At 36.4% G+C, this 24,854-nt stretch overlaps 1 protein-coding gene across 6 annotated transcripts in view; it reads right to left on the bottom strand.

Annotated features, from left to right (window-relative positions):
• Positions 1-197: 197 nt before the first annotated feature.
• AKAP9 (A-kinase anchoring protein 9) overlaps positions 198-24,854 on the bottom strand; it is a 106,157-nt gene continuing 81,500 nt past the window's right edge. For all 6 annotated transcript variants that reach the window (XM_041466775.1, XM_041466777.1, XM_041466779.1 and 3 more), the window contains 24 exons: positions 24,539-24,715; positions 24,325-24,429; positions 23,758-23,910; positions 23,314-23,493; positions 19,319-20,407; positions 18,182-18,322; positions 17,323-17,808; positions 16,851-16,914; positions 16,019-16,137; positions 15,063-15,254; positions 14,081-14,269; positions 13,299-13,443; positions 12,330-12,549; positions 11,185-11,335; positions 9,612-10,280; positions 7,711-7,907; positions 6,721-6,829; positions 5,670-5,855; positions 4,911-5,111; positions 4,292-4,524; positions 3,215-3,300; positions 2,459-2,534; positions 1,464-1,603; positions 198-814 (listed from right to left, as the gene is read on the bottom strand). In XM_041466775.1, the coding sequence (XP_041322709.1) occupies positions 771-814; positions 1,464-1,603; positions 2,459-2,534; positions 3,215-3,300; positions 4,292-4,524; positions 4,911-5,111; positions 5,670-5,855; positions 6,721-6,829; positions 7,711-7,907; positions 9,612-10,280; positions 11,185-11,335; positions 12,330-12,549; positions 13,299-13,443; positions 14,081-14,269; positions 15,063-15,254; positions 16,019-16,137; positions 16,851-16,914; positions 17,323-17,808; positions 18,182-18,322; positions 19,319-20,407; positions 23,314-23,493; positions 23,758-23,910; positions 24,325-24,429; positions 24,539-24,715 (5,352 nt within the window). In that variant the 3' untranslated portion in view covers positions 198-770. The remainder of the gene's footprint in view (positions 815-1,463; positions 1,604-2,458; positions 2,535-3,214; positions 3,301-4,291; positions 4,525-4,910; positions 5,112-5,669; positions 5,856-6,720; positions 6,830-7,710; positions 7,908-9,611; positions 10,281-11,184; positions 11,336-12,329; positions 12,550-13,298; positions 13,444-14,080; positions 14,270-15,062; positions 15,255-16,018; positions 16,138-16,850; positions 16,915-17,322; positions 17,809-18,181; positions 18,323-19,318; positions 20,408-23,313; positions 23,494-23,757; positions 23,911-24,324; positions 24,430-24,538; positions 24,716-24,854) is intronic.

Genomic DNA, 24,854 nt, shown 5'->3' with positions numbered 1-24,854 from the left:
ACAGGCTCTTCCCTCCCAGCCCTGTCAGATGTGACCAGAGTCTACAGAAGCCAGGCTTGTCCCTGTCACTCTCTCTGATAGCAACACTTTGGAATCTGTAAAAAGTCTAGCTGTGTAGCAGTCACTGCAAGCAGGAGGAACTCAGGCAGGAGCAACCTGTTCCATGTGAATAAGGGAGCGGTTCTTGAACACAGTTAGAAGCATGAAGTCATGTTTATTTCAGTACTTTGACAAAATACCCATAAAATTCAAAACTTCTACCATTACAAAAATAGGTCTCTACAAGTGATATTCTGTCTGCACTGCCGGTAGCAAATATTACGAGAGTCAATGTAACTTAGTAGCCTTGCCAGAAAAAGTGCAAGTAAACTTTGCTGAATGTAGCTCAATTTAATTAATACACAAGTTTCATCTTCGCACCCTTTTGATAAATACACACTTCATAAGTTAATCATTTAAATTAGCATTCCACAAATATACATGTAATTTAATGGTGGGGGGATTTGTTTTGGGTTTGGAGGTTTTTTTGGGGGGGTTTTGTTTGGGGATTTTTTTTTGTTCAGATTTTTTTTTCCCATAAACACAAAGTGCCTACATCCCTAAATCCCAGTCTCTGTGGGTGTGCCAGGATGGAACTGTATACAATCGTATAGCTGTGTTCATATTGGTCCCACAATATACACATTATACAAAAGCACAGAAAGAGCACAGATTTACAGAAGGCAATCTGTTAGCATCACTGCCAGTGCTGGAGATGTTGAAGGGTATTATTATCTTCTTATACCCATGTGCAACTGAGTGTATGAAGTCGAACCTGTAAGATGGAGAAAAATTGTAATCAGGATTACTTGGAACAAGTCTGTACATTCAGCTGAGTAAGTGTGAAAGATTTTAATGGGAAATCATAGAATAGGGTCTTTATAGATCAAATCTTTTAAGAACAAAACTTTCCCAAATGATGGGGAAGACAAACACAAGAACTTCAAAATTCAAGTTTGATAAATTTTATCCCATTGTTCTGACAATTTTCTTGATGTATTCCTCTTTCAGTACAAAAATTGTCATCATCTATGGGACAAATTGACTGTAACTTCTGTAACAGAAGTGGTAGGAGAAAAAATGCCTCTCCCACATCCCAATCTTTTGGGTACATTTTTCTCTATATAACTTAAACTCCTAACAAGATGCCAACTGAATCCTTGTTGTGCATTTATTAGAGATCAGGAAGTAAACAGTTACCAATAATCTCAAAACCTATAGTGACAGCATGCTTGTATACCTCTTTTTAAAGAATTTTACAATCTTATTTTAAGTGAGCTTTTTGCTACAGCTCAGAAATGCCTCTTGTTTAAGGCTGAAATTTGAAATGGAAGTTGTTTTTTCTGTATCTCAGAGAACCAGCCCCCATGTGGCAGTGGGCCCTGTGCTGCCCAGGAGTGCTGGGGAGGGTGCCTGAGCCCCACCTGACTGCACGCTGCCGAGCCGCTTCTGCAGTGCCTCCAGGCGATGGATGTAATCCGTCAGAGCCCTTTCGGGATCGTAGTTCTGCAGCTGGGGACAGGCGAAGGAGACTGGGTTTAAATCAGCATGCATCCCGTGGAGCCTAGGGGCAGAACAACACACACCGTTTCAAAAAGGGAAATTTGGAGTAAAAATCAGCAACACATCAAAATACTGTAGGCAGAAACACCTTATGGCCTGCATGGCCCTTAGCGTATCCGTGTGGTAGCCAGCACATCAAACCCATTTAACCTCCCTGCCTCTTACTGCCCAAGCCAGAGAAACCACTCTTCCCCGTGGCCTTTTCTTTCTACTGCACAGGATTTGTTGCTGCTTTCTTTTGAGACAAAGACTGACCAGCAAATGCCTAGTGAGATTGCAGCAGAATCCACGGTAGACTGAAGTTTTGTTTTCTATTAAGAAGCTTGTGTCAACAAGGACACGGCCATCTTTACAGGATTCTGCCTCTTGTCATTACTCTCTGTAAGTAAAAGTCAATACTGGCTAAAATAGATTAAAGGTTTTTACCATGTAAACTGTTACGGTTATGACAAACTAAGACAGTACAAATATTGAGGTGGTTTACATGAAAATGAAACCCAAAAATGGCTTGAATTTGATATTCAGTGAAGATCTGAACTCGCAACTTCATATAAGCTCCTCAAAGTATGATGGCACTCATAAAAATGTTGCCTTTGATAAAAAATGCCCGGTTTCACTGGCAGGGGTGTGTGAGCTTTGGCCTCAGTCATGTGATGAGTAATCACACACTCAATGCCTGAGACATGATTTTTGACATTCTTACAAAAAAGTTAAATCTTGCAGCATCAGAGGTTACAAACCTTAGCAGTAAACACTGAAGCTTTCAGTTATTTAAACAGTATCTGAAGGCCAATAATAAAAAAAACCCCAAATATATTGAAAGTTTATAGGAGATCCAGGACATTCTATGCCTCACCTGGATCTAGAAGAATGCCTCTGTTCTCCATAAAGATCCATGCCACCAGAAAATGAATCAGGCCGTAATTCATTACCTAGAAATACAAAAAGCAGTGTCTTGAAAACTAAAAAAAAGTAAGACCTTTTGCACCTTTCTGGGAATCTCAGATATGAGTTTTCTGTTTGCATATCACAAAAATGGCATGTAACAAGTGTAGACCACTTTCAGACTCCCTCAAGCAAAAGCAGAGGTGAAATCCTGGCCTCACTGACGTCAATGAGAAAACTCCCACAGACTGAGCAGAGATTTTATTACAGATCTAAACAGACAGTAAATAATAAAAAAGTTTCTGATTCTCCTTAGACTCCTACAAAAAGCAAACAGAAAACTGTTATTTCCCAGACTTAAACCGATAACAAAAGAATGACAAGCTTTTGTTCTAAGGAAAAGATCGTGGTGCAGATCTCCTACGTAAACTCCAATGACTCAGCTAAAACTGCTTTCATGAACATGCTCCATAGGGAAACCTTCCATATTTTTTTTAATCCCACCCACGATGGAGCAAAACAAAACTGAAGAGAAAGCAAATAGGTTAGTGTCTGTGCTGAGCATGAAAACTGAGAAATAGGTTAATCCAAACAATTATAGGAAAAGAAAGAGGGAACAGCCCCCATTCATTCCACATGAGGATAATAAAAATAAAACCCATCTCCATTAAGCAGTGGTGTGACTTGTGAATATAATTTTTTCAGTCATTAGTGGACTGTGACTTACCTGTGTTCTGGCTGAAGACATCCCTATTGACAGTCAGATTACCAGAACCTGTAACTCTGTGCCATCGACGAACCAGGAACTTCATTCTGCATTTCAAATTAAAAAAACCCAAAAAACCAAAAAACAAACAGCTTCAGGATAAATGAAATAGTCTCATAAAGTAATCTACTGCTTGTATTCTAGAAATGGTAAGAATTTCTTGACCAGCAAGCAAAATTAACAGATGGGCATCTAAAACCTGAGTATCAAATCCAAAACATCCTTTTGCATATCCCTAAGAAAGACCATCTTTTGTCCAAACCTGCTTTCAGTTTCAAATGTACAATTCCAGAGGTGCTGTATAGGTTCAAGTGGACAGTAAATGGCTCAAACACCTAAGCTACAGCACACCAGTATTTTAATAGCATACTAAGTATACTTTTTCTGCTCTGTTGCAGCCCCAAAACTGCAACTGCAGAGCACTATGAATGAAATTCTCACAACAGGTACGTGAACACTTCCTTGAATTAATATGACACACAAGGCTCAGAACAATAGCAAGCAGAAGTGCTTGGGGGTTCAAACCTTTGTGAAGAAGGTTAGATACATGGCAGTACTATGCAGTAATAAACTTTACTTTTTCTTCTTCTCCATTCCTGCTCATCCTTAGTCTTGTGAAATTCAAAGGACTACCTAGATTAAGAAAATTAACTCCTAAATCTATTTTATACTTACATTTAAGATTTTAATCTTTAAAGGAAATTAAGTCGCAGAAAAATCCTTTGTAGATAAGTGCAATCCTTAGAACTGCTCATAATTTTTTTGAATAATATGACTTTACCCAGTACACTCCATCTGTGATTATCAGATACTGAGCCCTTTTCAACTACAATCACACTGCTTATTCCTACTGCAGAATTTACCTACACTCTGCTCACCTTCTCACTCTACAAGTATCTACTATATTCATGACTACCAAAAATATGCCATTTAAACAGGATGGAATATGACAATTTCTAGATTTCACTAGAGAGCTAGAAAAGTATATATCAAACAGCACAGTCCTATCTGTTTGAAATGTAACTTCCTCCAGGTTACCTTGAAATTGCAATGGACACTCTGACTGCAGAGCGAAATCGTGTGAAACCCTTTGAATGATGTGTGATGATTTCAAGGTCTGTGTAGGAAGGCTGTCCCCCCATCCGTGCTATGAGGGCCAGCGTGGCTTCTTCACACTCCTGGAATCCTCCTAGTAACAGCAGCAAATATTTTTTCTGATATATGAGAGCCTTCCGGAAGCTCTCTGCTCGTAGGTATTTGCCATAAATTCTCTGCAACAAGAGAAAAAGACAAAAAGCTCCATAAGCTCCAAGAATCACAACAGTTCCAAGACCTTTGACATTGTTACTGCTACAGCATTACTGTGATTATTAATTTATCAGTACCATGGGGAAGACTGTGCTGCTGCTCACACTTGTTGAATGCAACTTGAGGATCACCTAACAGCAAGAAATAGAGCACACACAGAAGGACAACATAGTGTTCACATGTCATTTTTGGAGAGAAAAAATAATAGGTACTTGAAGATAAAACTTTTAAAACTGAATTAGTATCTTTTTACTCAGAATAAAGCAGAGTGAACACAATGAAAAATAAGCCCAAATCAAAAATTTTAAAGCAGCTGTAGTTAGTATGTGGGAAAAAAAAATCTTCTTACCCTTAAAACAGCATTTTCAGTATCTGATCCTAGTTCTCTGAGGAAAGCCTCACTCCTGAGCTCTGCTCTCAGCTTGGAGAGTTCTGCATCAGCTTGTTTCAAAGATTTCTGCAGCGACAGCCTTTCTCTGTTCCAAATTTCCTTCTCAGAAGCAACAAGAGTATCAATATTAACTCCAACATCTGACAAGTGCCTAGAAGACTGAAGACAAAGGAAACTGAATTTGAATGATATGATTTGGAGAAGCTTAGGCCATGTCATTCTAGTCACTGGTTTGGTGGAGAGCTCAGAAAATTAATGAGAAAAACTATTCAGTGCTTGGATCTGAGGCCACCCTTGCACTCTGACACCTCAAAAACAGTGACTTTAGGAGCCCAATCAATGTCCCAGAAAATACAGCTTCTCTGAAAAAAAGTCCCTTCAACTGGATCATACTAGCTTCATGATCTTGAAGGCTATCTGCATCTATCTGGATCTGCTTATCATGGTGATGAGATAGAGATAAAAAAGAAAGGCACAAAGCATTTAAAATAAAAGAGTAGTTACCAAAAAGAACCTGGGTAAAATCACTAAGTTTACACTTAACAGAGTGAGTTGAGACATACTGACCACTGGACAAGAATAACTCACACCAATTTACTCTGTAGAGGGAAGCCAAGAAACACAGCTTGATCACTCTCAACTGGGTGACCAGGACAAGAAATTAGGCTTTGATGTCTGTATACATAACTCATGAGATCAGCACCAGCAAGGACATACATAGTCTGCAGAAGGCTGTCTGTGCTGGTATCTTCTCAGTTCTTCCTCCAGTTTCATAACAGCATTCCTCAAATTATTCTTCTCCTCACTCAGTCTGCTGACAAAGCCTGTCAGCTCAGCATTTTGCCTGAGCAGCCTCTCAGTCAGAGAGCTGGATGGAGTCCCCGGCGGCAGCACCATCTTCAGCTACAAGGAAGAAAGAAAACCAAACTCTACTTCTATCGGATCCAAACTGCCTGAAAATAACTGGCTTACAGTGAAAAACGTTTATAGATAACATAATAGCTTTGTATCAACTTCCTATAAAAAACTTCAGCGTACATGTAAACTACAAATCATGGTGATTTTCTTGTCTATACTTACCCTGTACATTAAAACCAAGTATTTTCCTACTAGCTCAATTGTACCAGCTAAAACAATTTGCCAAGTTTTCTACTATGTTTATGTTTATCTAACTTAGAGGAAAATGAAAAAGCTTTTTTCAAGTTACATTGAAAATCCTGCTTAAAATACAGGACTAAACACAGGGACCAAATCAAGCCCACTTAAAAATCAAATATCGCCGAATTCTTTGCAAGAGACTACCTCACTTCATTTTTTTTTACACAGGTGCATGCCACTCAACCTTCAGTGGCCTTTCATTTGGTAAATACAAGGCAGTTTAAGTAAATGTATTGTGTCAACACAGTACAGTAAATACTAAATGTTGATTTTAATATCAGGAAGTACTGAGAAAAGTTTCCTCAGTTACAGGATTACTGTTGAAAGGAAAGCATCTTAAAGAAAAAGCCATGAGATGCAGAAATTTAAAATATAACTGGAAAAGTTTTGATTTGAAAGTTGAAAAATCACTTTTAAAGTATCAAAAATTTAAAAAAAAAAAAAAAAAAAAGCAAAGGGGATTTTATACTTTACAAACTCCAGTCAAAATACTCACTGGAATTTTCCCCTATAAAGACCTGAATAAGTACAGGCTTACAAACTCCTTGCAGTTTCTGCTCACAGCTCTTTATCCTAACTCTCCCATCAAAGTTACAGCATTGACACTCACCTCTTCCAGACTGGGCAATCCAGGCAGTATTTTCAGTTCTGAAATAACTTCTTCAATAGCATTTTGTACTGAAATGAAGTCCTGATCATCTGCTGTTTCAAACTGCAACCTGAAACAAAAGAGGTTTCAACAGCAGATCAACTCTGACACTACAAACCAGACTAACAGGACTTTCCATGGATTCCTATGCACTGGATCCATAGCAAGTCACTTTGGCAGTTACTGGAGACAGGGCAACATTTTCAAGACTGCTAAGTGACTCTAAACAAAATTGTCTTGATTTAAAAAAAAAAAGTGTATAGAACAGTTTTCACTAATTTGTAGACAGGGATATTCTACATGAAGCACATTTAAAATAGTGGTTCTGCTCCCCAAAAATCTGTTGAATCTGTGTGATCAAAATCCTAGGGTATTTTCCAGATATACTGCATTCTGCTTTGCCCAAATGTTTCAGAAGGAATGTTTAATATTAAACGACCATCACAGCAAAATAAAAACAGATTCAAACCTCCCATGGACCTGGCACCATGATATTTTAAAATCTTATGGAGACAGTAACCTTCCAAAAATAAGAATCAAGATCAGTTTCACTTGACCATAATAATTTTTTCCCCAAGGAGGATGATTCAGAACAATAATCCCTATATTTATCCCCTTATGCATGATGAATTATTTAATTATTGTTTTAAATTCATCTACCTATACCATACCCAGATAAACCTTACCACATTTCAGAAGAAAAAAATACTATTTTGCTGTGTCTTAGAAAGGACCCTATTAAAACACATAGGATTTACAGCAGCACTTGGTACTCTGTGATCCTGTCTTCCATCAGTATCTCAAGTATATATCTCAAGTAACAGCATACACAATAAAACTAACAACCTCAAACCCAATTAAGTCCTGCAGTCTGTGAATTAGGATTCAAACCCAATATATTAGCTTGCTGGCTGCTATTTACTAAACCAAATGGCTGAAAACTGGTCTAACCTGCTAGCAGCTTTCCAAGCCAACTGCTTCAGCTTTGGAGATGCATTTTGCAGCTTTTGTCTGACTTTTTCCAAAATTTCAGTGGCAGCAGAGAGATCTGTCAGTGTGCGGTAAGTCAACTCATTTGTCTCAGCCCCTTCCATTTTTTGCTGGAGAACCCAATTTCTTGTTCTGTCATTGGGTGTATCCCAGGTAGTCTGGAAAGAAATATGCATTTATATATATATATAATATGTGATCCAGTGCTGTAAAATGAAAACATATGATTTTGAAACATACTCAGAAACTGAAGAACAGATAATTCTGACAGAGAAAGAAATTTAGTGTGACTACAACACTGCTGTAACGTACCACTAAACTATCATTAATGGAAGATCTAGTGTCTTTCTTGACTAAGAACTAGCAATCATGGAGCTACAGTGTGAATCCAGTCAAAAAACTCACAGGATGCCACCAAGCCTTTCTGTTTCTTCCATCAGAAGCTCCTTTACCAGTTGTGCAAGGAATTTGGGCAACTGGGCCTATGTGTTTTGGTAACCAATTTATAGTCAGAAGAACAGGGGCAGAAAGAGACCACCATGGTCATGGAGGCCAATCCACTCACAGGCAGCCACACCACAGATGCTACCACAAGCAGAACAATGCACTGAAGAGGTGTTCCTAGGTACCAGCCTCCCAACACCGCCATGGAAGAACTGCTATCCCTCACAAAGAAACATGAGTCCATGGCTCTGCCTTTGGCTGTTTCCCCTACAGGGTGCTACCACAGAAGAAAGTCAAAGTGTTTCAAATGCCACAGAAAACAGCAGGAGATTAATTATTTGAAATTCCAGGCAGGTCCTGGAAAGCAGATCAGACTATCTGCTGATGAGGAAGGGAAAAAACCCCAACAGCTGCTGCTAACCTGATCCTAGGGAAGACTCTGCTGACCACAGTGCTGGCAGTTCCCTCTGTGCAGAAGAACAAGGTGCACAAAATGAGCATGGCAGGAAGGCTGCTGCTGTCACAGTTACCCATACACTCAATATCCTGCCTCTAGATGTGGGTAGTTTCCAGTGATTCAGAAGACAAAAACCAGTAGCCAAAGTAGATGAAAAGAAAAATTTCCTTCCTGGCTCCACATACAAATAACTGGTAAAACAAATGATGTCAGGATGGGCAAAAACATGGTCAGCAAAGAGGCAAGCAAGTCTCCTGTCAGTCCTCTCTGCGATTACTCATAAATGACCCACCCAGCAACAATTACCGCTTACAGGCAAGTTTCTAAAAAAGTTCTAAAAGTAATTTAAAAAGAATTTTAAAACTCTCCTAACCTTTTGTGACAGTGAAAAACTTAGAGGCAATAGAGACAGCACTTTAATTCATCTAAAAGTTAGGATAATTCTTAAATTGATTTTTTATCTTGATTTCTTCCTTCTATTTTGTTTGCTAACATACACATATTCATACATATGCTTGTTTGATTGCTTACTCATTTCTTTACTGAAGCTGTTGGAAGATCATTTATGATGTTTCAAAGACCTATTGCAGTTTATGAACTAAAGATTAAGGGCAGTGGCCTGGGGCATTCCTGAGCAGGACTAGCTCATTCCTGCAACTGGTTGCAAGCAATGTTCTTCTTCTGTACTGAGACACAAAGTGTGTGTATACACTCAGATGCATTTCTGCTGCTCATGCTCCTCCTTATATACTTCTATAACTTCACTCTCAGGGGGAGCATGAGAATAGTTTTAGGAAGCAAACTGGAATGCTTTCCCTTTTCCATTCTCTGGTGCCCATGTTCTATAATCTGTAGGCTATTTTATAGATTGAGTCAAGGCACAGTGACACATAATTGAGCAAAAGAATTAAAGCTAAATTGTATATTTCAATATTACACATTACTTTCAATCCTACTGTACCTCATTTGGCTTGTGGCTTGATGTCCTTTTGGCTTCCTTTCTTCCTTCATCCTCCTGCTCTTTTTTCTGTAGATCTTGGATTATTTCCTGCAACTTCTTTGTTTCATTCCCTAATTTATGAACTTCTTGCTTCTTTTCTCCAAGTTGCCACTGAAGGTCTTCTACTTTGGATTCTAGTTCATGGAGTTTCTTTTGTACCATTATGTTAGCATCTTGTTCTGCTTGTAGTGCTTGTCTCTGAATCTGCCTTTCTTTTTCCATTTGCTGTCTCACTTGCACAGATTCCAGTTTATACTTTTCCATCTCACTTACTAACTCCACTATACGGTCATGCTTTTCATCCATTTGCTTCTGTAGCTCTTTAAGCAATTCCTCAGATGGATTACGTGTTCCAGCTTGCCCCTTATCTTCAGCACTTTGAAGCTGAGCACATAGCTCTTTTTCCCTTTCTAGGGCACTGCTTATTTCGAGAGCTCGAACCTTCTCTGATTCAAGAAGCACCTGCAACTCAGAATTACGGCCTCGCTCACGTGACAGCTGGGCAGCACTGAGTGCTTCTTGGGATTCAATTCTCTGTTGCAGATCACTTGACAGCTGTTTCTCTTGCTCCAGAAGTTTACTTAACTCTAAGTTCTTTTGTTTTTGATCTTCAAGAGAAAACTTTAAGTCCTTTCAAAAGAAAACATAAGAATTGATCAAAGCCATTTGTGCATACTTTCCATTATCTTCTGTAAATTTCAAATATGCTGTCTCTACACATGCTGCTTTTAACAGGTTTTGCTATTCCCAAGTAATGTAACAGTACTCTGAATGCTGTAGTTACATCTGATACTAAAATACATTACAGATGTCTTTATTCTAAAATCAGATTATTTCATAAAATAATCTTTTTAACACATACTTTATAGTGACATACAAACAACTGTAGTTCGGAAGTTGAAGACAGCCAGATGCTTTTACTTTCTAAAACTGTGAAAATGATTTTTCAACTTTGGATTTCAAATAAATAAATCGATGCTGTTGAAGTTATTGCTTTTTTGGCTTTTTTGTTTTTGTCTTGTACCAGGATACCTGCTCTCCCCTTCACTGCATCAAATACTGAAGAGGTACCAAGGAAGATACTAATGAAGCATTTTCTCCTAAAGTAAACTCCCTAGCTTGATTTTCATGAGCTGAAACTGAAGACTTTTTAAATTGTGGCAAACAGTATGTCTCCTTAAATCATATTCTTAGATACTATATTTTATGAGTTAGGCTGTGGTGGGGGCTGAGTGTAGCCATCAGCAGTGTCCTGTCCCCTTGAATAACTGAGAGCCATTATAGAATCTTTTAATCTTGGGCCTAAAAAAGCACAGAAAAATTCCAATTTATTTAAATGGAATGCGCATCAGGCCTTTTTCATACTTTGCCACACAGCTTCTATACATTTTTCTTCAGCTCTAGATAATACTACAGTTGAAGACAGAACAATGAAGCATGCATTGGACAAAAAATGTAAACTGAGATGTAATGTTAACCAAAAGAGTATTTTCATGCTCCTTCATGTCCCAGGCCTCTTGGGATTATGGAATACCTCAAGCTCTTCTCTTCCTCTTTCCTCACTGCGTTCCATTTTAGCTTTTTCTTTTTCCAAAGCCCACTGCAGCTCTCTTGATTTTTTCTGTTCATTGGCCATTGTATCCTTGAGAATATCTAGCTCAGCTGCTTTTTCTTTAACTTCAGTCCTAAAAGAAAAATGGACAAACTTTACATTAGGCAGTGACTCTAATCCTGTCATGATACAGTCAGTTACTTGATATTTATTCCATCCTGTGCACTGAAAACACTGCTAGTCTAGTAGAGTAACAGTGAAAAGCCTATTCAGAAAAACAAGACTAACTCAAACCCAAAAGAGTTGCATAGCTCAAGAACTAAAACAAGTGTGTCCATCCTGCTACCTCTGTAGCTGCCACTTGTGGGGGCTCAGAGGCAGTTACTGTTCAACTTTATCCAGTCACGGGCCAAAATCTTAGGTAATGCCATGGAAGCGCATCCTGCTGCCGTGTTTCTCAAGGGAACAAAATATATTGGGGGAAAAGGAAAAATCTATGACCCAAATTTTCGGTTTTTTTTGCAAATCAATTTTGCATCTGTTTGAAAAAGAAACTTGCTCCTGATGGTCTGTAAAGGTATAAAGGGTATAAAGTAATAGGTAAAGTAATCCCAATTTAAGTCCCAGCCTAATTTGTTATCTCTGAGCTGGACATTAAGATACTTCATGGGTGCATCCCTCTAGCTCAGGCATAAATAATAATGGCTTTCCTAAGTGCCACATCTGTGGCTTCTGCTATCAACCACATCAAAACAACATTTAAGAGTACTTTATATGGAAGTACTTGCAAAGTCATCTTAACTTTGCAATTTTTTTCCTTCATTTTCATAGAGATTAAAAACCTTTAATAAATACGGTCCATTTATTAGCTTGTTTACAGTAGCATAATGTGACAAATTTTAAAAAGGAACTTGATAATTAATAGAGTATTATATCAAATTATGAACTGAAATATGTTCTTTGTCAAATGTAGAAAGTCTATTTTTGTCAGGTAGGTTTTACAGAAATACTGATAAGCAATTATACTACATGACATCAAGCCCCTTAAGAAAATCAGTATTATGGTTTCAGATTAGGAAAGATAATCTTCACAGCCAACACAGACAGCTTGGCACTGAAAGCCACACCTGATGGTTTCTAGGTCCTTGAAGTGCTTGTGCTGTGCTTTAAGGGTTGCTTCAAGCTCTAGTTTGGCTTGTGCAAGTTCATTCTTCATCTCTGCACCCATCATCCTCTCTGAATTCAGCTGCTCCTGAAGCTCTGCTGCTCGGTCCTTCATACTCCGGAGCTCCACTTGCATCTCCAGAATCTGCAACTGCTTCTGCTGCATATTATACTCCAGCATTTCTAATGAGAGCACCATTCATATGGAAATTACTTCATGAAAAAACACTGTGTTTGGGTAAAGCTTCTCCTAGCCAGAGCATGACCACAAGGCTATTATTAAGAGTGATAGTTTAAAATAATATTTTCTTTCAGTAGCGCAATAAAAGCAAACCCATGACTTTTATACTTGAATACCTTTCATAGTTTGAAGTAATCACTTCAACTTCTTTATTTCTTAAAGGCTGTAAGACGTGTGCAACTATATCAATATGCATAATTTGGATAATGATTAACACAATTAAAGTTAGTTATATTACATATGTATACTTGTGACCTAATAATTGTAACTAAACACTGACAGTGAGCTTTACTTAATTTTAAAGTATACCTGTTCTCTGAACCTTTTGTTCTTCATTCTAATTGCTTCTTAGTTTCTGCATTATGACTGACTATCCAACTTAAGATAATTTCAAAGCTGCTGAACCTAAATAGTGAAGCATATACATGGAAAACAGCCTTAAAATTCAAGATCCAACAGCAACTGAACATAACTTTGTATCACTTTCAGTTTGATACAAGTCATAAGAACACAGATAATATCTTAATTTTTGCAAAAGTCGTCAAATAAGATTGAAGAAGATGAAAAGTATGCATGTTCAGAACACACATATCAAAATCAGAGACCAAAGAAAGTCACCATTTTTGTCACAACATTATAAGCACTGCCTTGCAAGCATTTGGAAACAGACATATATTATCACAGAAGTCACCTTGGCTTTTTGAATCAATCTCTTGTTCTCTCTTGGGGTTACTTTTCCTACTGTTCATCTGAGCATGTAATACTTGAATCTCCATCAGCAAACTTCTTCTGTCTGCATTCTGAAGACTGTCCATTGCTGCTCTCTGGTTAGTAGCCTATTAGCATTAGAAACATGTCAAAGTAAAACTCCAGATTTTATGAGAATAACTATGGTGTTGACATTACATTTATTTATATATTCATAGGCCACACATATTCAAAACATTTTCAATTAAGTCAGTATTACAATATTTGGAAAAACTACTTGTTATTTTTTAGTTCTCTTCTAGGCATCAAAAAGACTGAAAACTGCTATCACTTTTCTGGCAAACTGCAATTTTCTCACTAATCCTTCCATGTTCCAGAGGAGATAACTGACTTCCCTCTGTCCCATAGCAGCCTTATCACCTTCTCTTCTCACAAATTATTTTCTATAAACAAGCTACCTTTTCTCTTAGACAGTGTAATATAATACTAATTAACTTAATGACATCAAGCTCAGGACAACTGTGTTTAATTCAAATTGATCTCTGAAGGCTGTATATATTCTGTAACTTGTGCACCCAAAAGTTTCTTTCCCATGCCACATAATTTTTCTTTTAAAAGACACCAGTTCATTCTGCAAGTCTGACTTTATTTTCATCCTTAGACTGTCAAAACTACCATTAAAACATACATTTATAATGGGTTTATAAATTTAAAATTAAAATCTAACGTAGACAAACACTTTGACTACAGTATGGTTTATATTACCTGCTCTTGTAGTCTGTGCTCTAACTGATTCATCAACATCACTGCATCTCTTGTGCCCATTTCTGCAAGTTCAGTTTGAAATGCAGCAAGGAGAACATTTTGTTCCCTCACAAAAAGCTGTTGAATGGCATGCAGAAGTTCTCCTCGCCAGTCTGACACACCTTCAGGAGATTCAGTATTTGCATAGATCTGCAGTGGTACAAAAACAATTTAAAGAGCCAAATTGAAAGATTACATCATTATAATTTCTATGTAGAGTGTGTGTTTTCAGTGGAATATATAGCTTTTCTTAATTATTGTGTAAATTTCATCCATCCAAGTAGATGCATTTACTGTACACTTTACAAATTTTTTGCATTCACAAATCATAAACTTTTAGCTTTGTTTAAGATGGAGGTGATTTAGCTTTTTGTAACTGAAAATTTAGCCCTGTGTAGTTACTATGGAGGTCACTATATCACACTATTCTTTTAATTTTTCCTATATTACATGTCACTCCCTAGGCTCTCACAGAGCTGTGTGGTATTGTGCAGATATTGTGTATGAAAAAGATTTCATTTTAAATGACACAAAGTTCATCTGCCCACTTTACATGCTAAAGGAAATGCTGATGTAATAGAAACTACCTGCATATACCCAAGAGTCTAACTGGGGTAATTTAACAAGCAGAAGTTTTAACAGATTACTGATTAATAAGCCAATAAATAACACCATTAAAAAATTATATTTAAACTGCTACTGAAACATGTTTCAAAATAAAATTATTCTTATGTGGACCTATACAGTCAAAAGTTATCAATGCACAGAAGAACAAATATAAGCTGTAATACCATCAACTGCAATATGGAGTTTTATGGCATATTTAAAAAATATTTTTCATTGTAACAGAATATTTAAGCATTTAAACCTGAACAGTGAATGTGTCAGAAGGTTATAATAAATTATTTTTTATTCAGACAGAATCTTACTATATTATTTATACCTCAGATTCTCTATGAACTTGCATTTTTGCAATTAGATCTTTCAAAGATGAGATGGTGTTTAGGAAAGCTTTTCTTTCTTCTAGCCAAGATTCTGGCTCTTGCTTATGAGGTGAGAGATCTTTTTCACTGTATGGAAATTCAGTGAGAGACAGCACCTGTATGCCTTCATGATGGACTGCTCTCAGCAAACCCTACAATAAAAGCAAAAAAAAATCAGTAATGCCAGTAATAACAACATATTAATAACAATAATAATTGCAATCTTATTTCATATGTATTGGAAAACTGGTTCTTCTAATTTGATCAGCACAAGGAAACTACGCTTCCTCATATCAAGGACAAAAGTGTCACCCAGCCCTTTATATGTGTCACATAGAAACTTATTAAATACTTGTATTTTTCCTCAGTTTCAAATAAAGTTTTCCAGTGTACATCTGTCAAATAATTTTTTTTTTAATAGCTACTAATGGAAACTGACATTTTCAAAACAGTTGTGGGAAGCTTCCAGGTGAGCTTTGAAATTCACTTTTTGAAATTATTATGAAGCTTGGGATTTGTCACAAAATACTTAAAATAAAAATATAATCAAAGCATGATACCCTTACTGTTTATGATAAACACCTTTGCCTTCATAACATAGCTATAAAAATAGAATCTATAAAATTATGTAACATATGATCATGACATTATTGTTAATACAACAAAATTGCAATAAATTGTAACTAGTTTTATTTCTCATAATCGTAACTGAGAACAAACCTACAGATATAAAACTCATATTTAGACTAATTTAAAATGCAAAAATGCACATCACTGTGAGAAAATGTATTAAAATAGTCAACACTAAAACTTATCTAAATGGTTCTGTTATCAATGATCAAGCAGAAACTAATTTCAACTTTCAGTAGTATCACTCCTGTTCCTTAAAAAAAAAAAAAGAATGAGTCCATTTTACCTTAATTTTTTTTGGAAGTAAATCTGTTGAAGTTTCACCTTCATCTATTCCTTCAGATATTGTGTCAGATCCCTGGGTCTGAGCAAGATACATTCCTTGACTCCAGTCTGAACTGGAGTCTAATATAAAAAGAGAGAGAAACATGAAAGCTGGATTACTGTGAAGCTTTGAAGAACAGGCATCAAAAAAGTATTTTTCATCTGTTGTTTTAACAGGTAGGTGCATGTCACTAAGGGTTCATTCTAAGCCTGGAGACTACCTGTTTTATAGTTTTTCTTTTTCGGTTTCAGAGAAGTAACAGCAAAACAAAACTAAAAAAATAAAACCACAACCAAACTTAAAAATCCTTATTTAGTTTTACAAGACAAAGAACTACTTGCATAAACACTTGTGCCAAATGACCCATTCTTAATACGCTTAGCATTGCCTATGTAAAAGATCACTCGAATAATTTTATTACACTTGGAGAAGTCAATCCCTGTCATCATCTCCCACTGCTAGGGAGCTGTAGCTTTAAATACTATCAGGAGGTGATGAAGCTATGCTGAAGAGACAATGTAATAGCTAAGAAGGATACAGAAACGCCAATGGAAAGGAAAATAATTAGCATCTGATGCCCCAACGAAAACCCATCTCTGCTCTGGACATTTTCCTTTTGTACCAGATTAACAGACACAGCGTGTCTTTTGCTGGTGCAACAGGTTTCTGCTTCAATCTGGGCAGTAGCTGCTTTGATTTCTTAGAACACAAACTCTTTAACAGTAAACTTAATATCAAAAAAGGAGATTTAATTTATAATGCTGTTTGAAATCTGTACAAACAAATTTCTTACCACTAGAAGCTCCATCTCTAGCTTGATGTGGTGGAGAATGTGCTAATCCAGAAACTGGGATTCTCTGTATTTAGAAAAGAAAACAATCAAGTCTTTAACCCCTCACCCACACTCAAAAAGGGAGAAAGTTTTAAGGAGCAGGAAATAATGTGAACCAATTCTGCTGCAATCAAAGCAATAAAACTGAATATGAGAGAGATGGCATTCTACAGGGTGACCTACATTTCCCAGAGCAGGGCAGGTTCATGGCAGAAGCACAAGGAAACACCGGATAGTTGAGCACACTTGCAAACTACAATGCTGAGAAAGAAGTTCACAATCTCTCCCAGGGCCATGGAAAAATAAGAACACTTTAAAGTTTTTTACTGAGCATGTGGTGGTTCACACTTTACAGATTTTAAATGGGAGTTTCTGTAGCAAGAGCAAAAGCTTGAACTAAAGTATTTCAGTAATTATAAAATAAAATACATACTTCTTTGGCTTGCAGAGTTTCTATGACTTCCTTTAAAGTATTACATTCTTCAGTCAATACTTGTACTGCAACAAACTTCTCTCTCTTTAATGCTTCAGATTCAGAGATATGCCTTGTCTCCATGTCCATGATTTCAGCAGCATGGAGTTCCTGCATTTGGTCAATTTTTTCAGTAAATTCTCTTACAATCTCTGCAATCTCTTCTGAAGAGCATCCATTTTGCAAATCAATTTGGATTTCTGCATTTTTAACAAGGACTGGTGATACTTCCACAGTCTTGTCTGTTTGTGATGAAGAGCTGTTTCCAGTTAGAGTAGTCTCACTGGCTGACAAATCACACGAGATTTCTGCATCCTTCTTGCTTTCAGTTTTCACCATTTCTTTGTTCTTTCTCAGGTAAATTGCAAATTTCTCCTCTGCTTGAACCAGGTTCTCTTTGACTTTGCACAGGTCTTCCTGAAGATGAATCAGACTTGCCTCTTTTACCTGTAAATATGGAGAATCTCAACTGCAATCCTTCCAAATACCTAGAACAGCTAAAATCCAAGCAATCCTCTAAACCATTACAGCTCAGTTCAGTTCTATTTTAAAGCAGTTATGACACATGGCTGCACATATTATCTCCTAAGAAATACAGCTCTAGATCCACTGTTGCACTTCAGTAAAACTAAGTACTTTGGCAATGAGTGAATATTTGATCTACAGCTGCAGCTCACAGTAGGCACGGAGTGGCTGTTTTTCTTGGTGGCATTTTCAGTAAAAGATAAAAAAATCCTTCGAACTATAGCATGCATATTTGAATGGTAAGTCCTGTACAACTATTTGATTTAAATACAATATGGAACACTCTGGTTCTTACTGTCAGTTCTTGCTGAAGTTTTTCTGCCTTTTCTCTGTAACTGTTCAGTTCTTCCTTAGCAGCAGCTGCCTCTTCTTTCACTTGTTCAAGTTCAGTAATAAGCACTTTTTCTTTTTGACTTTCCATGAGCTGTGCTTCTACCTATATGGCAACACAAAACATGGAAAATGGTAAAGATTCAAGTCTTAATAGCACTGATCACTTTCATACCAACTTACAAAGTGAAAAGACCAAAGGGGAAAACAAATGCATGTAATTTGGGTTAACACAGCTTCAAAAAAATAAGACTAAGACCATGGGAGGAAAGACTATCATACAGTTCACTGAACTCAAGCATAAATTGGATACACCACACAGCACAGGGAGGAAGGTCAACAGAGAATAGGAAATGAGGTTTGATAATATTATTTAACTTATAAGACATTTATGACATCCATTAAATTTGTATTTGGATGAAAGATCTTAGAACCTTTTCTTGTCCAGTACAGGGTTCAATGACTGCTGAAACTCTCATATTCAGAGACATCAAGCCCATTTTTGGACTGTCAAACATAGTGAATTTTGACGGATGGTTCTAAATTGAGAGGCAATAAACCACTGGTGTATGGAAATCTGGACAAATGAATACTGGAAAAGCCACAGAAGGGAAATATCTTTGGAATTTAGATAGGAAAACAAGAAAACAAACCAAGATCAAAACATACATAAATAAACAACCTCCATCTCAAAACCACCTGTATAGTCTCTTACCATTCTGAATCCTATATTAAACAATTTTTATAATTTTAATTCCTATGTCTCTACCTCCACACCATGTAAAGGTGTACTACATTCCATTCTATGTCAAGTCAAATTAAGAATAATAAATTTTATGTCCAAAATTCAAAACCACCTTACAATCATGGAAAGGTAAGGTGTTTTTAATACATAATGGAAATTGATAGTGGGTTCCCCTAAAATAACATCCTTAACATCCTTCTCTTCTTTGTAACTGCAGGAATAATAAAGAAATGAAAGTTCTACACAGAGCAGAATATGCCTATACTTATTCTCATTAAGAACCGTTTCATTCATTATACTTACATAAAATAACAGGTTTTAGTGAAAACAAGACAAAAGAAAATGGCGTCTATTTACCTGAGATGTCTGCATTTCTTCTTGCTTAATATATTTCTGAATCTCTTCCTTATGTTTTTCTTTAACCTCTTCTAGTAATTGCTGAAGCTCTAAGAACCTCTCTTCTTTCACTGTAGCTTCCCTTTGTGCAACTTTTACATTTTCTTTTTCTAGCTCCAAGCTACGATTTACCATTGCCAGTTGGTCTTCCATCTCATTAAGCCTCTGTGTTAAGAGTGATAATTTTGATTCTGTCTCATTTTCAGTTCTATCACTCAAACCCTCTGTTTGGGCATTCTTGCTTGCTTCATCCACACACTTTGAAGCTTCTTGAATTTCCTGCATGAATCTTCTCTGCTCTTGAACTGCATTTAGCTGAACCTGACTCACAAGAGCAGCAGCAACTTTCTCCATTAGTGTCCTTTCCAGTTCTAATACCCTCTTTTTAAGTGTTTCTTTTTCAGCTTTGCTTTGCTCTTTCATGTCTTTTATTTCATGGTAGCACCGGCACAGTTCTGAATCTTTTTGCTTAATGCATGCCTGAAGTTGCTGCAGTTGTATCTCCATCCTGCTAATGGTGACTCTTGCATTCTCATCTGAAGTCCTAAGCTGGGACTGATCTGGCAAATCTATCTCCTGACACAAGTCTCCTTCCATTTGTTCAGTTTTTCCATTGCTCCTGTCTTCTGGTTTTGACTTACCACCTTGGACCAGTGCACACTTATATTTCTCTGTTATTCTTGCATGCTCTTTTTTTAATATACTTATTTCTTGCTTTAACTGGCTCATTTTTAACTTTGTTTCCTCAAGCTCATTCTTTGTTTGAGACGCCTCTGCATTTATGTTTTCTACTTGCTTTTCCAAAGCTTCCTTTTCTGCCAAAACTGCTTCAAGTATGTGTTTTGGACTGTCAGCATCTTCTTGAAAATCAGCAACGTCTGTTGGTACTTTTTGTTCAATAATTGCCAGCTCCTGCTGAAGCTTATCAATGACATCATTCAATTGCTCTACTTCCTCATCGTTTTTTTTCTTCACACGCTCTTGATCACTTTTCAGACATTCGACCTGGGCTTCAAGCTCCCGTATATGCTCATTTTGCTCTTCAATAACCTGGGGAAAAAAAGCCAAACAAAACCACCCATGTCATGTTTGTCCTGGACTTCCCAGAAACAGTTTAATCAAACTTTGAAAGATCTCGTAAAAGAAAGTTCTCAATTAATTTCTTAATGTGATATCTCTTCTAAAGCTTTAATGAGAATTGAGACATCTTCAAATAGGACTGAGAAAGCAGCCCACGACCTTAAAGAACTGAAAAATAGGTATTAAAGCATCAGATGATGTGCAAGCATTTGTAACATTCACAGAGCTAGGGAACACTGAATTTCAAGCAAATACTTGCTTATATAAGACACACCCAATTTAGATGAATATGTATTTTAAATAAAAAAAGACCTTTTACTAGGTGTGTTGAAAAATACCAATATAACATGCTTTTTAATCTGAGACCATAGAAAACACTTATCAGTTGACTGTGACATTTTCTGTCACAACCCTAAATATGTGTTTGTGTGTTTATGTGTGCACGCACACATGGATGCAGATGTGCACACAAACACGCAGGGCAAATAGTACACACAGACCCAGAGCACAGTAATTTCCTTGTGCCATAGTTTAAATCAAAGTAAAGAGGCAAAGTTACAGAAGTATTTGCTTGATAATGCATACGACTATCCAAACAAAAATCAGAGACTCATGAAAACATGAAGAGAGTAAGAATAATACTTTCCTAGATTACTTCTACAGACACTTTAAATTAAATGCTGTGTAAGGGGATCAAAATTCCAAGAAATTGATAAAATTATGTAACTGATTAAATACAAAGGTGATGACTTAATGATGCAGAAAAGAGAAGACATCTTATATTGGCTTCTAATAAAGAAGTAGAAACAAAAAAATGGAATGACTGGTGTTGATTAACTCTAAATTCAATAAATAAAAAAGTCTCAGCAAAAGGAATAAAAGTTAGTTTAAAAACCTTCTTATTAAATTACAGTGCAAGTGTAATTTTCATTTGAGTGTAGAAGAATGACAAAAAAGTTGTCTTTACGAAGCCAAAATAAAGGCAGACAAGATTTTAAGTAGTAAAGGTAAGAAAAAAAAATTGATTTTTTTTTTTTTAAGTGAATGTCTGGAGATCTGAAGTGAACAGTGCTTCTGCAGTGGAAATGCAGAAGGCAGAAGAAGATACATCAAAAATAATCCAAAAAACATATAATAAAATAAAATCAGTTATGGTATCTGACATAGGTAAGAACTCTATTAGAGTCTTTTCAAATATGAAAAAACCATGCAGAAAAGATGAAAGATTACTAAATTCATTACTCAAAATAACCGTATTTTTTCCTTTATGACTTCGTACTTCACTATGCTTAGTTAGTTAAGTAGAATAATAAGATGACTCTCTAATAAGTATAATATGTGCAAAAATAAATGTGACCATACAAATTAGAAAGGCTGGTTTGCCAACCTAGAACTTAATTTTAAAAATCCACAGCCTAGAGGAAGCACTAAATAAAATCTGAATGAATCATAAAATCGTAAAATGGATTGGGTTGGAAGGGACCTTAAAGATCATATAGTTTCAACCCCACTGCCACAGGCACAGTGATCCTGGTGATTGCTATCAACTCAGCATAACAGCTTCTGTTCTTGATAACATAATGGAATAAAGGCCCATAGAATGCAGATACAGTAATTAAAAGAAAAGCACTTAGAGGGATGAAGATGTCTAAGGGACTTAGAAAAGGGATTAACCTAAGAATAATCTATTAATATTTAATAATGCTCTCATAACCAAGAAGAGTAATTATTTAATGTCCTGGAAAATAAAACCAAGTCAGAGGATGAAATTAAGAAAATTAAGCTTCATGTAACAGGAGAAGCAATTAATCAAAATTAATTATAACTGAATCCTAGGTATTTTTCTCAAGGCAAGAACTGTAACTCTATTACTGGGGTCATTGTATAGAGCAGAACTGTTCTGGAGTCTTTAGGTATGATATTTCTGAAATCCAGTTTCCTAAATCCCATTCCAAGTTTCATCATTATGAACTGAGTTTCACTGTAACTGAATTTTGAACTAAAGACTCAGTGAAATTATCCAGCTTAGTCAGAGCCCTATTTTAGTGGATTCAATATGTTGTAGTAGAATGTTAGCCTAAATGTCCATTCAGCTACCAAGGGATAACAGAAATCCTGTTCTTAACTTGCTTTCGAGTAATAAATAACATTTAAAATAGTCAGAATGCAAAATTCAGCCACTGAAAAAATCAGTGTGTTTTATCTGTATAAAATGAAAGTAAGCCAAAAGAAGATGATGCTGATAATAAAAAACTAACATAATTGAAAAATAACAGAAAGCTACAGGTGTTAAAGCTCAGTAAATAAAAGATAAATCTGCTTCTTTCGTTCTTTCTTTCTCTTTCTATAAAACACAGCATTCTGTTTGCACCTCCATGCTTGAAATTGGATAAAAGATGTTGTCAACACAACCATGAGAACAAAGCATTCACACAAGCTCATGGAGCTCAGAAGTTTAACTGCTAAAAATGCATTAAAATCTAACATGATCCAGCAGATGTCGCTGGAGCACAACACAATGTAAGTCACGTGAGGGAAGATGCTAAAATGAATGTGGAGATTGAATTCAGCTACCTAAATACTACTAAATATTCAGAAGTACTGGAACAAGGAATGAAGAAGAATTTGAGACAAGAACTCAAGCAGAAATAAAAGAGAGTAATTAAAAAGAAAAGCAAGCAAAAAAGCAGCTGACATAAATGAGACTAAAAAGGAAAAAGAAATAGATTTAAAGCACTGCTTGAAATAGAAGCATTTGCATTTTTAAATTAAGGCAGCAACAGAAGATAATGCAACTGGTAGGGGACAGAGGATTTTTTGTCCTTTAAACTAAGAGCACAAAGTAGGACTCTGAAAAGGATTTCAGAAATACGTACCTTGTTGTCAGTTGGGACTTCAAGCTGCTGTTGCAGTTTTGCTATTTGCTCATGAAGATGATATATTTCCTGATCCTTTTCTTGCATGATGTGAGCGAGCCTCCCAGCCACTAAGTGATGGTCCTTTATGGCAGCATCTTCAGATTTCTGGATAGCTAGTCCTAGTACTTCCATTTCATCCTGCCCAAAAACCCCCCAAAAAAAGTGTTACAGTTGTATATAGCATTTTCTGCACATTCTTGTATGAGTATTTCAAGTGTAGGAATTAAAATACACAAATTTCATGGAATGACAAGTAATCATATGAGCTTTTTAGTATTTTGGCAAGTTGAATGGTGGAATAGCTTGAGAAAGAGAAAGAATTTGATGTCTTGGCATTTTCAAAGAAGTTATTTCTGTGGAGGAAGAAGACTATATCTTTAGGCTTCTCTGTTGCACAGTTACCTTAAATAATTTGTTCTCTTGTTCAAGTTCCTGCAAGTGTGTAGTGGACTCCTTTCGCTGAATTTCTAGCTGCATGTGCAATTGCTGAACTTCTTCATTTTTATTTTCTAGCTCCTCTCGAAACTGCTCCAATTGTTCCTCAAGGTTCGTGACCTATGTTTCCAACAAAAGGAGCAGGAAAAGGAGTAGGAAGCCATGCCAAAAATTAAATGCTATAAATTTCAAGTATAATGTAAACCAGTAAACTGGTTGGCTATGCACAAACAAAAGAATGGGTACTTGGTGATATTCTGAGCTCCTAAACTGAATGAAATTTTAAACACCGCTAAAAAACTCAGTTTTCCTTAATCGGGCTGAATTTTTATTTCAGAAACACTCATGCAAGTCATAAATATTAACACAGAACAATAATTATCATGGATCATGAGAGAATTTCCAAGGGATTTAGACTGCTGTCTCTCCAACTGTAAAAAATTTCATCTGTATAGTTCACTAAGCTCAACAAAAAGCAAAAACTGACAAACCAAGATCTAAGTGGAAAGATGGAAATTTTCACAGGCATTTTACCTCCTTTTCCTTTCTGTCCACAGCTTCTCGTTCAGCTTGCAGTTGTACTTCAAGAGGTAACTCTCCCTTTACTACGATGGTGCCAAACTGTTTCCTTTCCTCCACCTATAAACAGAAATAATACTAATAGTTATCAGATTAAAAAAATACACTATTTTGGTCTCAAGAAAATAAGAAAGCAGCAAATCCTTGCCAGATTTCAACCAAGCAATACCTTTTGCAAGTGGTCTGCACTGATGATTAAGGCTTGTTCCAGTTCTCTTATCCTGCATTCTAGCTTCTCAATTTCTTCATTTCGTTCTTGTACATCTCTCTGAAGCTGCTCCTTAGAGAGCAAAAGCTCACTGCATTTGTCTGTTTTTTCTTTGAGATGATTTGTTAACTGTTCAACCTGATGACAAGATGGCAAGATTATTATATTGTACTGCATGGCTAGCAATAGCAACACCATGCATTTCTGATGGGAAGAAAATATTCCTCTTTTTCTCCCATAACGAAACTCCTACTCCTTAGGTGAAACAGAACATACA

Source organism: Pyrgilauda ruficollis, unplaced genomic scaffold, assembly GCF_017590135.1.
Source record: "Pyrgilauda ruficollis isolate IOZ18807 unplaced genomic scaffold, ASM1759013v1 scaffold2, whole genome shotgun sequence".
In the NCBI taxonomy this organism is placed as follows: domain Eukaryota; kingdom Metazoa; phylum Chordata; class Aves; order Passeriformes; family Passeridae; genus Pyrgilauda; species Pyrgilauda ruficollis.
Note: the sequence above shows the minus strand (reverse complement) of the source record. Positions and strands in the feature narration are given on the sequence as shown.